This window comes from Lissotriton vulgaris, chromosome 6, assembly GCF_964263255.1.
Source record: "Lissotriton vulgaris chromosome 6, aLisVul1.2, whole genome shotgun sequence".
NCBI classification, from domain to species: Eukaryota; Metazoa; Chordata; class Amphibia; order Caudata; family Salamandridae; genus Lissotriton; species Lissotriton vulgaris.
This window is the reverse complement of record NC_141694.1, coordinates 1727480265-1727495177: the sequence shown is the minus strand read 5'-3', so window position 1 is coordinate 1727495177 and position 14913 is coordinate 1727480265. Positions and strand designations below refer to the sequence as shown.

The following is a 14913-nucleotide window of genomic DNA, read 5'->3' as shown; positions in this document are numbered from 1 at the left end:
CCACAAAGGCCCCTAAGACCCCCACTCACACCGGGGACATTCCTGGCACAGCAACCATCTCGGCGTCAGGCTCTTAGCCCATTGCAGCTCTCGCTGTAGGGTAAAGGGGGTAGAGTCGGTAATAATGCGGCACAGCTCTGCCCAGCCTCGGGCGGGTCACCTGAGCCACAGTGCTCCTACCTGTCCAAGGGCTCCCGGGTGCTGTCGCGTGTCGCGAGTGCACACTGTTCGAGTGTGAGTGAACACGGCCTGTACTGCGGGTGCACACCTTGCAAGAATACTCAGTGTCCATATTTTGATTAAAATTAAACGGTTCAGATCGCCCAGCGACCTAATATTTGGTCTTGACTTCGAGGCTGCTCAGATAATGCGTCCATGTGAGTATATCGTCTGTATTATGGATTTGTATTGTGTTTTATTCTAACTGGTCTTTATAGGCATGTCTTGTGCGTTTGCTAATCTAACATACAAGATAATGTATGCCCTATTATATTCGTATTAACATCCCCGAAAACAGTTTAGTGCATGGTGCAGAACTCCCGCTTCAGACCCACAGCTCTCCAGGTGCATCTTAATGCAGCGCACACGGAGCTCTTTCTTTCGGACAGGGTATATTTGCAATTATAATGTTTTGTTTCCTTTCCAACAGGTGCCCCCTGAAAGTAGGCACAGCGTTTCACTCCCACTATGTGTTTTACAAATAATAATGTTCGCTCTTCTTTCCAGAAGAGACTCTCGAAAGCACTCTGCAGTCACTCTCACTCTGCAGTCACCTGGCGTGAAGTATGCACTCCATTGTGAATGTTCCAAAATTTACATAGGAAGTACAAAGCGGGTTTTAAAATTTAGAATAGAGGAACACAGGAGAGCCAAGACTAATAGGGATGAGAGTAAAAAGTTATGGAACGTTTTCTCATAAATTAAAAATATATGGGCAGGTCGTGGCCCTCCGATCCCACCCACTTGGACCCCTGAGCCCATGCGACCACGAAGGCACCTAAGACCCCGACTCTCAGCCGGGACATTCCTGGCACAGCAACCATCTCGGCGTCAGGCTCTCAGCCCATTGCAGCTCTTGCTGTAGGGTAAAGGGGGTAGAGCTGGTGATAATGCGGCACAGCTCTGCCCAGCCTCGGGTGGGTCACCTGCGCCACATTGCTCCTACCTGTCCAAGGGCTCCCAGGTGCTGTCGCGTGTCCCGCGTGCACACTGCTCGAGTGTGAGTGAACACGGCATGCACTGCGGGTGCACACCTTGCAAGAATACTCCGTGTCCATATTTTGATTAAAATTAAATGGTTCAGAGCGCCCAGCGACCTAATGTTTGGTCTTCACTTCGAGGCTTCTCGGATAATGCGTCCATGTGAGTATATGGTCTGTATTATGGACTTATATTGTGTTTTATTCTAACTGGTCTTTGTAGGCATGTCTTTTGGTATGTCTTGTGCGTTTGCTAATCTAACATACAAGATAACGTATGCCCTATTATATTCGTATTAACATTCCCGAAAACAGTTTAGTGCATGGTGCAGAACTCCCGCTTGAGCCCCACAGCTCTCCGGCTGCATCTAAATGCAGCGCACACAGAGCTCTTTCTTTCGGATAGGGTATATTTGCAATTATAATGTTGTGTTTCCTTTCCAACAGGTGCCCCCTAAAAGTAGGCACAGCGTTTCACTCCCACTATGTGTTTTACAAATAATATTGTTTGCTCTTCTTTCCAGAAGAATCGCTCGAAAGATGGCTACAAACAATTCAAGTCTATATTTCGTTCAATTTTAATAGGGTGCTCTTCAAAAGCAAATGCAGAGTTCAAATTGGACGCTGTTCATTATACACAATTTCACTTTCAGCACTCATTCCGAAAATCACACACATATTTTAACTTGGTCAGAGCGTATTCCAAATAATTACCGCTTTCACTTCAACGCGAACCCCTCAGATGATTGTTTCCTTCTGGGGATATATGTATATAGTACTTAAATATAGCCTTTATTAACCCCGACGAGGCGTTGAATAATAGGTCATTGGTTGTCAAGTGGGTACCCCGTCACAAGCCCATATAGATTTATACTTGAACGCAGTGTTGTTCGCAATACTATTTTCCGTCTCTTCTAGAATGTGTCTCATTGAAAGCAATTACAAAGTTTAAATCACTGAGGTACTACACATCAACTTATTTCTCATTGAGCGCTTCCTTCAAACGATCATTCAGGTGATGTGTATTCAAGATAAAAATGGTTTGTTGACTAACTGCTTTTACAATGAAACCGTTTCAGGTGCAAGTGTTAAAACGAGTATAGAGTGCCATCTGGTGGAAACAATGAATAAGAAAGCAGATGGTAACATGAAACACAAGCAGCACTGAAAGCGATCGCTATTGTTAAAAAAACAAAAACAAACAAACAAACAAAAAAACGCCTGTGAGTGGTGCACGCGCGCCCGCCACTGTCAGCATATGTCTTCAATTATCTCCGCTGTGACAGCAGAGATAATTGAAGATATATGGCCTTCTGGTGCGCGTGACAGACACCAATAGGCCATAGGCGGAGCTACGCGACCGCCTATGGCCTATTGCGTGTTCTGTTTCTAAAGCACATGCACGCAAAGGCCAATAGGAATGCACCTAGGAAATAACATGCACGAGCAGCGTGGAATTCCTAGGTTCATTTTGAAAAGCCCTGAGAAAAGGACTTTGCGCTACGCCCACTGCTTACGCAGTGTACGCTAGGCCCGACCTAGAGACCTAAAAAAAGGTAGGCAGGGTCTGCCCTACTGCATCAGATACATTTAAAGAGTTCATTTCAGGGAACAGGATGCACGAAAGGAACACTGGGAGGTGCAAGCCTCGTCAAAGCGAGCAACTGGATGTCCCACTCATATCCTCCTGGGAGGTCTCCCACAAAACCAGGGGCAATGTGGCCACCAACAGTTCTGCTGGCCCATTTCCTTGAGGAAGGGAACTTTGCACTGGTATATCGGACACATCACTTAAGGTCTTAGGAGGCAACTCGGCATTAGCCATCTATCTCTCTGGGACACATTGCACACTCAGTGTTTTCGGTTACAACAAGGGGGTTCCTGGACTGTTCCTAAGCGTGACTGAGGGAAAGACTAGCTGGCGTGACCAAAGGTGTAAATGTGACACCCAAGGGCATCCATTGTGTTGGATGGATTTGCCTCACACACCCCGAAGGATGTCATGCTTCATCATCGGCGGTTGCTCCTCGTCGGGGAGGCGGTGCAATCCCCGGCGGGCTCACCTCAAAGAGGGGCTCTTTGGCGGAGATCTTTTTCCAACTGCCTTATGGTGAGGTGTGGGTGTGTGGGCAAGGTGGTATGTGATAGTGAGAAAGGGATATTAAAATGTAGCTAAGGGTACCGGAATGAACTTTATTCTGGGGGTCCCTAGCTGCAGTTAAAAACAAGGGGCTAGCTCACTAGGAGTCAACGAGTAAGTTCAGGTGAACCTAGATAGGGCTAGTGGTGCAAACGGTCGACATGTTTCTCGCAGTGGGTAATAGTTGCCCGCGATTCATCAGGACCTATAAAAGGTGATTAACCACATGCTGGTGTCATGTGTGGGTTTGTGTGTGTATTACCTCTGTGAGAGTTGTCCTATGCCTATTTGTCAAGAACTAACTGCCACATGAGGGGTCGGCGGGATGAGGCATTAAGGATGAGTCATAAAGTCAAGACTCTGATCTCTTGCGCCCTGGCTGTTTGACCTACCCTTCTCCGCCGAGCTCGAGTAGATGCGTGAGCCCGTCGGGGATTGCACCGCCTCCCCGACGAGGAGCAACCGCCGATGATGAAGCATGACATCCTTCGGGGTGTGTGAGGCAAATCCATCCAACACAATGGATGCCCTTGGGTGTCACATTTACACCTTTGGTCACGCCAGCTAGTCTTTCCCTCAGTCACGCTTAGGAACAGTCCAGGAACCCCCTTGTTGTAACCGTTGATACGGGCACACACTGTGACTGGACCTTCCACTCCCTTGAGTGGTAAACGGTGCCCGTTGATCAAGTGATCGCCTTCCTCCCTTCTTTTGAAAACACTCAGTGTTTTGGAACTCCGTGGTGCACAATTTGAATTCCTTCAATTCATACCAGTAGCAGCTGGAGAAGATGATGCCCACATTGTCGCCTGTAGATGAAGCCACTGGATTTGCCTCCAAGTTGTCCTCCATTCTTTCCTTAGACTCCACCCTGGATGCCCGGAGTGCAGAAGTTGAAAGAGAGAGACTCTAGCAGACGCTCTTCTCAAAACCTTGGTGATGGTACTGCGCATTCCATTACAGCTCGTCTTCCCCACTGTCCTCAGCAACTGACTCTTTGACTCATCTGACTCCATTCCAGGTACATGCCCAATCTTTGTCCCAGCCGCAACTGCTGGTCCCAACACTGGTGGACCAGAAGAGGACAGAGAGATGGACAATCACTGAGAAACAGGTACTGGTAACGAAGAGAACCTGCTCCCATAATGGCCAGGGTGTTTGAGACACTGTCCACTGTGATGGGCACCACCATCGGAGAATGAAGGCGCTTAAGCTTAGGTGATTGCAATGGTGTTCCCCAATCCCCCTACGCAACCTAACATTAAAGCATCGAGTAGTCATTAGAAAAAGAGAAACGCACCATACTCTGAGCAAGTGATTTACAAATCACTGGTCTAGCCTTTGTGTCCAGGAATACCCAGGTCAGTCTGTAGTGGTCAGATTGGTAAAGTAATATTCTCTATCATGGACATGGAGGTAAAGTGTCTAGAGATGGTCAGGAAAAAGATCTTCCAAACTGGCTGTCTCTCACGACTAAGGTTCTGTCACTGGGAATTGGTGAAGATCATACCACCTACATGTTCAGTTGAGGATGTAATTGTCAGAAACAGGATTGCAAACACCTTGCAGCCAAAGTGGCCCACCCGAATAGGTCATAGAAATTATTCTCCATGACCAACGAGCCATCAAAAAATGGGCCTAATGCATTTATGTCCCTCTGGAATGCCATTCAGACACATTTGGGACCTTAATTTGTGTCTACCAGGTTGGTACATAAAACTTTCAAGCCAAACTCATCGTGGAGTCTTTAGCTGCTCCGGTGGTCTAATGCCTTCTTAATGGCCATAACAAAGGCCTGGTGCAAAGATGTGCTTCACGCCCTAGCCACCGTGCAATGAACCATGAAATTGCACAGTGGCTGGGTGGTTTCTTCTGCCTCACTCTTGTTTAGTTCTGAATGTTTTGTCAGATATCTACCTAAATGAAGTACTATTCTACTGACCTTTTCCGGGTCCTCCCATGCCTCCTTGGCCTTTCCTAACTTGGGCATGAAACACACGGTGTACTTTTATTTGTACCAAACAGGACTTCTTATTTTCAGAACAGCTTATTTTGACCCTTGAGAGCAATGCTGCTGGCCGAGCAGCAAAGACCACCATTTCCAAATGGCTAAAGGCACGTATCACCCACGCTACATCCCGTATGGAGTTTAACTCTCGGTTGTATCAGGACACGCTATAGAAGGGGTAAGGTAACAATGCCATATTCCATGTCCATGCCAGAGGCATATACCTGGCAACGGATGTGGGTTTAGCTCATTTTGCTGTTACTATGCTCTTAAGTCTTCCCCCTGGAGCATTGCAAAATATGGCCATGAGATTCTGCTTAAGCCACACAATGAGGCAGGAAATGAACCAGGATTTAAGAGCAGAATAAACTTTTCTTTAATCAATTTACCAGTTAAATATATATACACACGCACACACTTTGATAGTGCTCCTAAACCCAGCAATGGTATAATGATAACTGTTGTGTTTACCTCTGTAGGCTTTATCCTATTATCAACACACTCTGCTGAAACTTCCATCATTAGTCAGAAAATACACACGAATTAGCTCCTTTTGTGAAACAGAAGAGAAGTGACAAGGAAACATACTATTTTTGTTTAAATTTGTTTATTGGTTTTGGCATTCATTATGACATTTATGGCTCAGTACATCAGTGCAATGCTGTGAAAATACGCTAACAAAAAAAACAGGTATACATTCTCAAGCATGAGCATTGTGCTGGCCGACCGTTTTTGGACAAGGAAACATACATGTAGGGATAAAAGCATTATGTATATGCCATGCTGGCACTCAAAGCTCAAAATTTTAAACAGTTATAGAAACTACTTCAGGTCCCAACACGGATGTGTTTACAAAGAGTTGGGAAGCAGCACCTCTTTCAGTGTCTATGACCGTTCAGAGAAAAATCTTTTTGTGAGCTGGGAATTAAAGTTAGACTTCTTGTGCTTGCCTGCAAACCACTTTTTGAGCAGAGGGTGCAATGCTCTTTAAATATGACCATTTCATAATTTCATGCCCTGAAATAAGCTGCCTCTCTTCTTTGTCTGGATGAGGTATCATCCTCTTGAAGGCCGCTTTACCAAGAAAAGAACATTCCCCATCTCCTGTCCTGGTGTTTATTATTGCACAAAGAACTTGTTTTGCCTCGATGATACCTAAACAGACTTCGGTATTACCTGTGAAACTCAAGTTGAGGAAGAGGTAATGGTTGCCTGAACTGAATTAGTAAACTGTGCCTCAGATTTTCCAAGTCAACCAGTCATCAAAGTATGGGGAAAAAGGATGCTTGTGAACATGCTTGGTGAGGTTTTACTAAGTAATAGTCTTGACCAACTTTAAAACTAAGTCTCTTGTTTGTGTCGCATGTACACATTTGCAAGTTTTAGGTATATTGTTGCTGTTGACTTAAATATTCTCTAAATAAGTATAAGGATAATAATGATGACCATTAATCATTCACTAGGTTAGGTTTATTGTTTAACTATGCTACCACAATTGTATTCTCTGGTTCATGACTAGAGTGATGTGGCCAGTTCTATCAAAGGGCAACTATTTGCGATCTAATGTCATAAAAGCCACGAGAAACCAATTGACTAACAAGTTCTGCTAATAATGCATTTTCTGTGCTCTATCACCATATTCTACCAATATCTTTAGCCAGAAAACCATTTTGTGTTGTCACAAGATTTTTCGGATTTTAGCGGCACAAAATAGGAAATTTTGCAATGCTCTTGAAAGTAACAAGAATGTTAACTCACCAGCAATGGGTCAGAGAAGTCTGGAAGATCTGGCACTAAAATTCCAACCAGTGCACAGATCACTATTAACACAGTGCACATGCCCAAAACTACCACCGGCCAATCCGCTATCAGGGCAGAGTAACTACAATGAGAAGAAAAGACACTTTTCAGAGCCATGTCACAAAAACACCGAAATAGGATTCTGAAACACTTCACTTTACATGTCTAGCATATTTTGTTAGCCGCAGTCTGAAAAGAAACTCAATCATATAAGAAAGCAAGTAAACTGCAGTTAGCATTACTGATTTACGTCCAATAAAACTATCCCTGCACCCACAAAGGTTCAAGTTGACATTCGTTCTATGGAAAACAGTCTGCCGTACTGTGAATACTGTCACATTAGGGACGAAATCTCCGGCAATGGCCTAATGCATTGCAGATTCTCATTCTCAGAAGAAACAGTTGATGAATGCACTTAAGATATCTTTGGAAAAATACAGCATGGCAAAAGAGAAATACATTACTGCAATGAACTTCCAGGTGGGTGGTTACTTCTGTTTGGTGGTTGACGGTAGGGCGTTTTCCTTCAGCCCAGCTGCATTATAAAGAGCTGATGTGTGGAGTTCAGTAGAGTTTTGGTGTGGCATGCTTGAGGTACTCTTTATGGTCTAAAAATGTCTGTGCTATTTAGTACATACTACTGTTAGGATCGCTGTGGGTCCAGGCTACTTGACACTAACGCAGAGTAAAACTGGAAATAAATGGACACTGTTGGATTGCTATTGGGTCTTCCCTCTCCATTTTTGGAAATTAAGCTTCCCAAAGTGCACCCAAACAGAAGAGAAGATGTGAAAATTAGAGATGCTGTGCAAATACAAAAAATAAAATTCAGAAAGTAAAAGCTTTCCAGCCACTTCTCTAATCCGGTTTACTTTCTGCTTTTTATTTCTACATCTAAAACATTATTATGGATTATATTAGGGAATATCGAAACCTAAGTATTGACGGGGCAGAATATTGTTACCACAATACTGAGGGACACACATTAAAAAGTAAGTGCACAGGAGAGGAAAGAATTTACAATTCTAAAATCCACAGACGTACCTTGAAAAGAATTTACATATAATTTGGGGGAAATGGGTTCTTGTTGCAGTACTCCCCCACTTTTTGCCTGTTTTTGATTAAACTGACTGTAGTGTGCTGGGACCTGCCTTCCAGGGTCTAGTTTGCGCTATATAAAACATCATAACTAAAAATATCTTCTTTTTCCTCTGTATACCAATCTGTTTCTCACAGGACTCCCTACAAAGTGAACTTCATTTTATTGCACTATATAGAGAACTAGCGTCCTACAATAACCTAGTGGCAGTCACCACTGGAAGTTCTAGTTAGGCCTGCTTTTTCTATTGCATTTCTTGGTTTGCTAATAACTTTGGGCCCGTTTGACAAATCTTCACAAAACTTTCCAAACAAGAAGTTCATCCACCTCAGCTCCTTCCTGAAAAGATTTGGGCTGAGCGGTCAAGCGGAGACCGAAAAAAGAGGGGTCCAAAAACACATAATCCACATGAATTTCCCATAGACTTTTTTATAGAAGGCTACAGCAAACACTGCTATACAGCACTACACCAAATATGGCAGGAAGCTAGCTCTTGGACCGCGGATTGTGTTTTCTGTGATTTGGTGTAAATCGGTTCAGTAGTTTCTGAGAAATTAAGGTTGAAAGTAATTGTATATTTGTATGGTTGGGTCCGCAAGAGTCTTGCGAGCCAATTTAAAAATAGAGCATCCTGACTGGCCAACTGAGCTTTATTTCGCTTTCGCCCTCTCCCTCCTGCAGGAGTCAGACTCCCACGAGAGCGAGCAATGCGACTGGTTGTCATCAATAATGTAATTTGACATGTCATCAGTGATGTCATTTAACATGTCATGAGTGATGTCACATGTGAGGTCATAAGCAGTGCATTATGGGGGTGCTTGTTTAGTTCAAAACTTTAATGTGGTCTAAGACACATACACTTAACTACGAAGTTACATTAACCATTGTTTTTTTGTGTGAATACATATCTAGAGATATGTACATACACATCACCAAGGTACGTAGATGTGGAGTTAGGTATACAAAATGCATAGAAACGTACCTTTCGATATTTTGGCCCTCGATATTGTATTAACAATATGCTGTCACGTCTATATTTAGGATTCGATATTCCCAGCCTACACCATTATTTTGGCAGTTAAAAACCAAAACAGCATTTCTCAAAATGAACTGTTATGAGGTTGTATTAAAAGGCAAAAAAAGAGGAAGAGGTAATAAATGGCGGCTGACCTGCAACGTATACCAATATAGCAACAACAAAAAAGAATGGGGAATAAGCGGGCACCGGCGAGTGCCACTCCACCCCAATTTAGAAAACATTTAATAAAAAATAATCCCACTACAAAAAAAATTACCTGTGATATACAAAAAAGGTATGTTTATATCCCCTAACGTTATTTTGTTGATCTTCTAAACAGATTCTGTAAAGTATCTGATAAGTAATACAAATAATCTAACAGAGAAGCCATTCGGCTCTGGAAGTAACAGCTGTTTGAAGTACAGTCACGACTGCTGATCCACTGTGTAGTAGCCATCATTTTTTTTATTTTTTATCAGGCCAACACTGCCAAAATTCTAAAACAAAAAATACAACTAGGGAGTAAGACATACATGGAATTCTGCTTTGCTTTCGCATCACAATGCTCCACAGCTCAATGGCAGCCGCTGCTGCAGATTTGTGCTTTCTTAATCATAACAATCTAACAACATTCATAATTGTGGAGTAAATTACTCAAATCAAAATCGTATCTGAAGCCCAGTTTAGACACTTCTGAAGTTGTCTCGGGAAAAGCAGGAGTGCTTCGCAGACTGTATTAATCATGAAGCTATATTTTTAGATTGCAGTCTTACTGCACTTATCTCAGCCTAAAATGATATCCCGGGGATGGGGTTGCAATGTGCTTCTACTTTATGACATTTGTTTAACACTTCGAGGAGACTGGCACACTTACCTTTTTGGCAGCTTGAATGGTTTTACTGGCCTAAAAGACAAAACAAAAGTCGAAGTTAGCTAAGGTACAAATACTATAATGAAAGATATGCATTTGTCACCGCCACTTAGCGTTCTTGCTAATTTAGATCTTTAAACTGTGAGTTGCTAGCATTCAATGCATCACATCAGAAGCAGCAGTGGTAGCAAAGTGGCTGTACGTGACAGTATTGAGATGACCCTGTTTATTAAATTTCCACATGTTGCCTAGGCCCACTGGTGCCATTTACATTTATGTGCCAAAAAAAAAAAAAAAAAAGAATGCTTGGAATGGGACATAGAAGTAAAGGCTTGCAGTGGCCAACGTTTTTGGAATAGGTTGCTTTTGGTCTTTTTCCGAAGACCTGCAGAGCGGTACGCTTCATTATGGAGAGATATCAGGCAATGAAAGGTGGGGGCTTCACAAGCACAAAAAGGCAGCTAGGCTTTTGTGTTTGTGATTATATTTGGGAGAACGCAACTAGGATTCCTCTTCTCTCGCTCTCTCATTGTAAATGAAAAGATGGGGCCTTCGAACATTCAAGGAACCTCAGAAAATCTTCTGCTTACTATGCTTGAACACAGTCTTCTTCGTTGCAACAGACCTGTGCACACATAAAATCAAAACAGAGTATGTTTGTATTCTGCACATAAACAAAATAATCGCTGTGAGTTTTCTTGCTTCTCTTAATACTTGTTGGCACAAAGAACAGCCAGCCAACACGTGTTTCGTCAATACACATCTATGATCAGGTTGGTACACTTGGCCTGTAAATTACTTGTGACCCTCTCCTCATTATCCTTGACCCCGACCCGGTTGGAATTATCACTGGTACAGGGATTGCACATACCTTCTATTACGACTTGGCCCTGAAGAGTCGGAGTTCACTGTTTCTCTGACGAAACATGTGTTGGTTGGCCGTTCTTTGTGCCAACAATTATTAAAAGAACTCACAGCGATTATTTTGTTTATGTGCAGAATACAAACATACTCTGTTTTGATTTTATGTGTGCACAGGTCTGTTGCAACTGTCATATGCGGTTGGTGTTCCAAACACTAAGTAAGGTGTTAGTAGGGTCGCCCCTTTCCTGTCAGCACCATAGTAATTAGTTCTATGCAGGGGCGGCTGGTGAAATTTTCAAGTGGTGAGGCGCAAACTGATTTGCGAGTGCGGGCCCCAGGTCACTCAGGCCGGCGGTGACCCCCCAAACCCCCCCATACACAACACTCAAAGAAATGTATTCCTACACGCATACACACAAACACATCAATTCACAACACTCTCCACCAAACATTCACGCAAACACGAACGCTCCCACCAAAGACTTTAAAATAAAAGAAAAACACACACTCTTACCTTGCTGCAGGTCCCGGTCCGCGCCACCTCTGGGCTCTGCTCCCCACACGTCACAGGCTCACAGCGCCCCTGGCCAATCCTGGCGCCAGGGGCACAGGTACCTTCTCGCCCGTAGCACGCCCATTAGGGCTCCTAATGGGCATGCGCAACGTCGCAAAAAACACAAGTGCGCATGCGTGGGCACGGGTAAAAATTCACCCTCCGTCCCCATGCATGCGCACTTGTGTTGCCGCCTGTACAATAATGTCAATCAATCAACATGACGCAAGACCGCCCACCCATTCAGACTCTGAAAGGGCAGGGCGGTCTGACGTCATGTTGATTCATGGACATGATTGACGCCGAGGGAGCTGCGGGCGACTTCGGGCAGGGGGGGGGGGCTATGCCCCCACGCCCCATGGACGAACCGCGCCTGGTTCTATGTCCATTTGACCTCCGTATACTTTGCAGAGCGCCATTGGTTCCTTTATACCAAAACACTTTCTCTTAGCAGCATTACAGTCTTCTTTGGATACCAGCTAACAATGAAAATATACTTCGTCATGTTGAAACCAATGGCACTGGTCAAAATATTTAGTATTCATGAGTTTAACACAGGGCTACAATCAACAGATGGTTCAATCAACTTGACAAAAGTTATAAGACCTGGTTGTGCATCTCGAAGAGCCTGAACTGCGGGGGAGGAGGTATGAATTATTATATATAGCGATTTTAACCTTAGAATAGGTGCTGTCTAGCCTTCGGAGGGCTAGGACAGTAGAGAAAGTGAAGTACATGGTAACCCTAGGCTTTGCATGTTCAAAGTAAATGGATTATTCAGTGAGTTGATGTTGGGTTAAGAGCGCCGCACTGTAAATGGAGAACCTCTGAAGCGGCAACATTGCCAATTCTATAAAGCATGTGGGCACCAATTTATTTATTTATGATGTTTTATATAGCGCAAACTAGACCCTGGAAGGGTATCAGAGCGATTTACAAATGTTACAACAAGTAGAAAGCAGGATAACCTAGAAACATAAATGTAAATAGAAAACAAGACAACCAAGAAACATAAATGCTGTCTGGACAGGAGAAGGAGTGAGTTCAACATCAGTACGTAGGGGCGAGTGCAGACCCTGGTTGGTGAACTGCAATTTTGTTCATTAAAAACAGTTTGAATTATTTTTTGAAGGATGTGCCTTTATGGTTCATTCGGACTTCAATTATGTGCAGTAAGTAGGTTATGTTGTCATTGTTGACTGGTAATCTCCATTCCTGTGCTGCTTCTTTATTCTCGCTCTTGTAAAAGAGTGCGATTGATAGAACCACCAAAGGGGAACAGCGGTGTCTCTGGAAGATAGCGGTCAGCCTTTTGCTTTCCACACACAACGCAAAGAGTTGGTTGCTGATGGAGCTGTGTTGCTCTTTGTAGGTCCTTGGGAATGTATACTAAACCTACTAGATTCCTACACCCTAAACAACAGATGCGTCTAACACTGGACCTCATGGGTGGACCCCGGGCAAAATTACAAAACATCAAAATGATGCAGCTACAAACAATACATCTTAATGGGAGTAATTTGCCCAGTCCGTGTTTAGTATGTCAATCTGTCCGGGCACAGACCCTTGATCATCAACATGGGACATTCATGTACTAGTTCCCTGTCCTATCACAGTCTCCACAACACAACATAAAATAGGGTGAAGACTAATTAATATTCACGCAAGGGGCTGGGGTAACCAGTACCTGTGATTATATCACAGCTACCCACACCTATTTCAGCCTCCTATCTCTGCTGCAGTCCCCAGTCCTCGTCACAGCCTTGTATTTACTGATTTGTAAAGCAAGCTTTTTCAGCTATTAAGACAGCATTAAAATACACTTTGTGCGTCTCTTGTAGTACACTTTGTACTCTTTTCAATCATGTGTGACCCTGTGAGAAGGCATTTTAGTGCTAGGGACCACTCCCGTCTAAGGAAAGATTCGGTCACAAAAGATAGGTACCAGGTCACCCTGTTTTTTTGTTTTTATCCCGACCCTGGGGATTATCTGCTTAACCATCCTTTTGATTAGATGTGTTGTACCCTTCTGCTGCAATGAGGATACCACGTTTTCCATTTTTCTTGTAATTCCCCATGGAGCACATGGCTTTTTTTAAGCTCTTTTCCTGTTTACCATGACCTCCCACCCGCCCATTGTTAACCCACCTCACATCATTTATTTTTTCATTATTGTTTTGTTAACAGTGTTTATATCACGGCCCGGCAGCCGCGACAATGCCACCAGGTTGCTCATTTGGCCCTCTCATCCACTGCTCTCCTCACCACACACTCCTGTTTTACATATGTATGAAAAAAAGTTAAAGAACATTTTTCTAATTCATTTTGCAAGGGTCTGGCAGCTGCACAGTGCTAAAAAACAAAGAGGGACGATTAGGGCTATTTTTAACAAGGTCCAGCGCACATGCCCAGATACAGTTAAACAACGATAGGTCAGTGGCGGTGCGTCCATTGGGGGCGTTGGGGCGTTGCCCCACTAGCCATGGACGCACCTGCCAACAACAACAACATGCATAATTTAAAAACTAAGTCAGAACGTTCTCAGAACGGGATTAATCTGAGCAGCGTGCTACCGTCCCCGGCCGGGAGAAGCCCGACAGAATCGGGCAGCGCATAAGGGAGTGGGCCGTGCGGGGGGCGGCGCAAGCAGAATTGCGTTGGCACTGGCAGTAACTGCGCGCGGGCCAGTCAAAATATTGAGGACTCGTGGGTTTCACATGCGCAGTGTGTACTACAGTAACTGTACACACCGCGCAAGTGAAATCCAGGAGGCCTCGATATTTTGACTGACCTGCGCATGCGTACTGTGGTCCATCCACCCCCCACCCCCCATATCACTCAGAGACTAGACAGGCATGGGACCCGGGCCCCGGTCTCATTAGGGGCAAATAGCAGTCTGCTCGTAAACCAATCCTGGCGCTGTGGCGCTCTTAACGCTGCGCCAGGATTGGCTGCTGCAGCAGGATGGTACCTCGCGGCGTGGGTGTTGGCTGCTCTGCTGCGGCCCGCACTGCATGGCCAATCACCTGTGGCTATTATCCAGCAAAGTAGAGGTGATTGGCCATTACCACGCGTGGCGCACCAAAACAACAACCAGAATACGAAACTAACAACAAGTCTACTAAGTGAAAGTAGAAGTAGACTCGTCATCGTCAGAGAGAGTGTGTCTTCTAATCTAGAGTCACTCACAACTCACAAGGAGTCCGTCCGTCGTCGTCGTCCTGCCCTGGCCTGGTTACAGAGTAGTGAGAGACTGAGAGTGTGTGTGCCCAGTGTGCCCCTACGGACCCGGACCGGACCTCACGACCACCGTGACACGGCACCTCGTCCACCGTCTACGACGTAAGTCTTTTACTGTGCA

General features: G+C 44.4%; 1 protein-coding gene across 3 annotated transcripts in view; it reads right to left on the bottom strand.

The window, feature by feature from the left end:
• Positions 1-14913, bottom strand: part of DISP1 (dispatched RND transporter family member 1) — a 729704-nt gene that overhangs the window by 71546 nt on the left and 643245 nt on the right. For all 3 annotated transcript variants that reach the window (XM_086927950.1, XM_086927949.1, XM_086927948.1), the window contains 2 exons: positions 10139-10168; positions 7106-7229 (listed from right to left, as the gene is read on the bottom strand). In XM_086927950.1, the coding sequence (XP_086784076.1) occupies positions 7106-7229; positions 10139-10168 (154 nt within the window). The remainder of the gene's footprint in view (positions 1-7105; positions 7230-10138; positions 10169-14913) is intronic.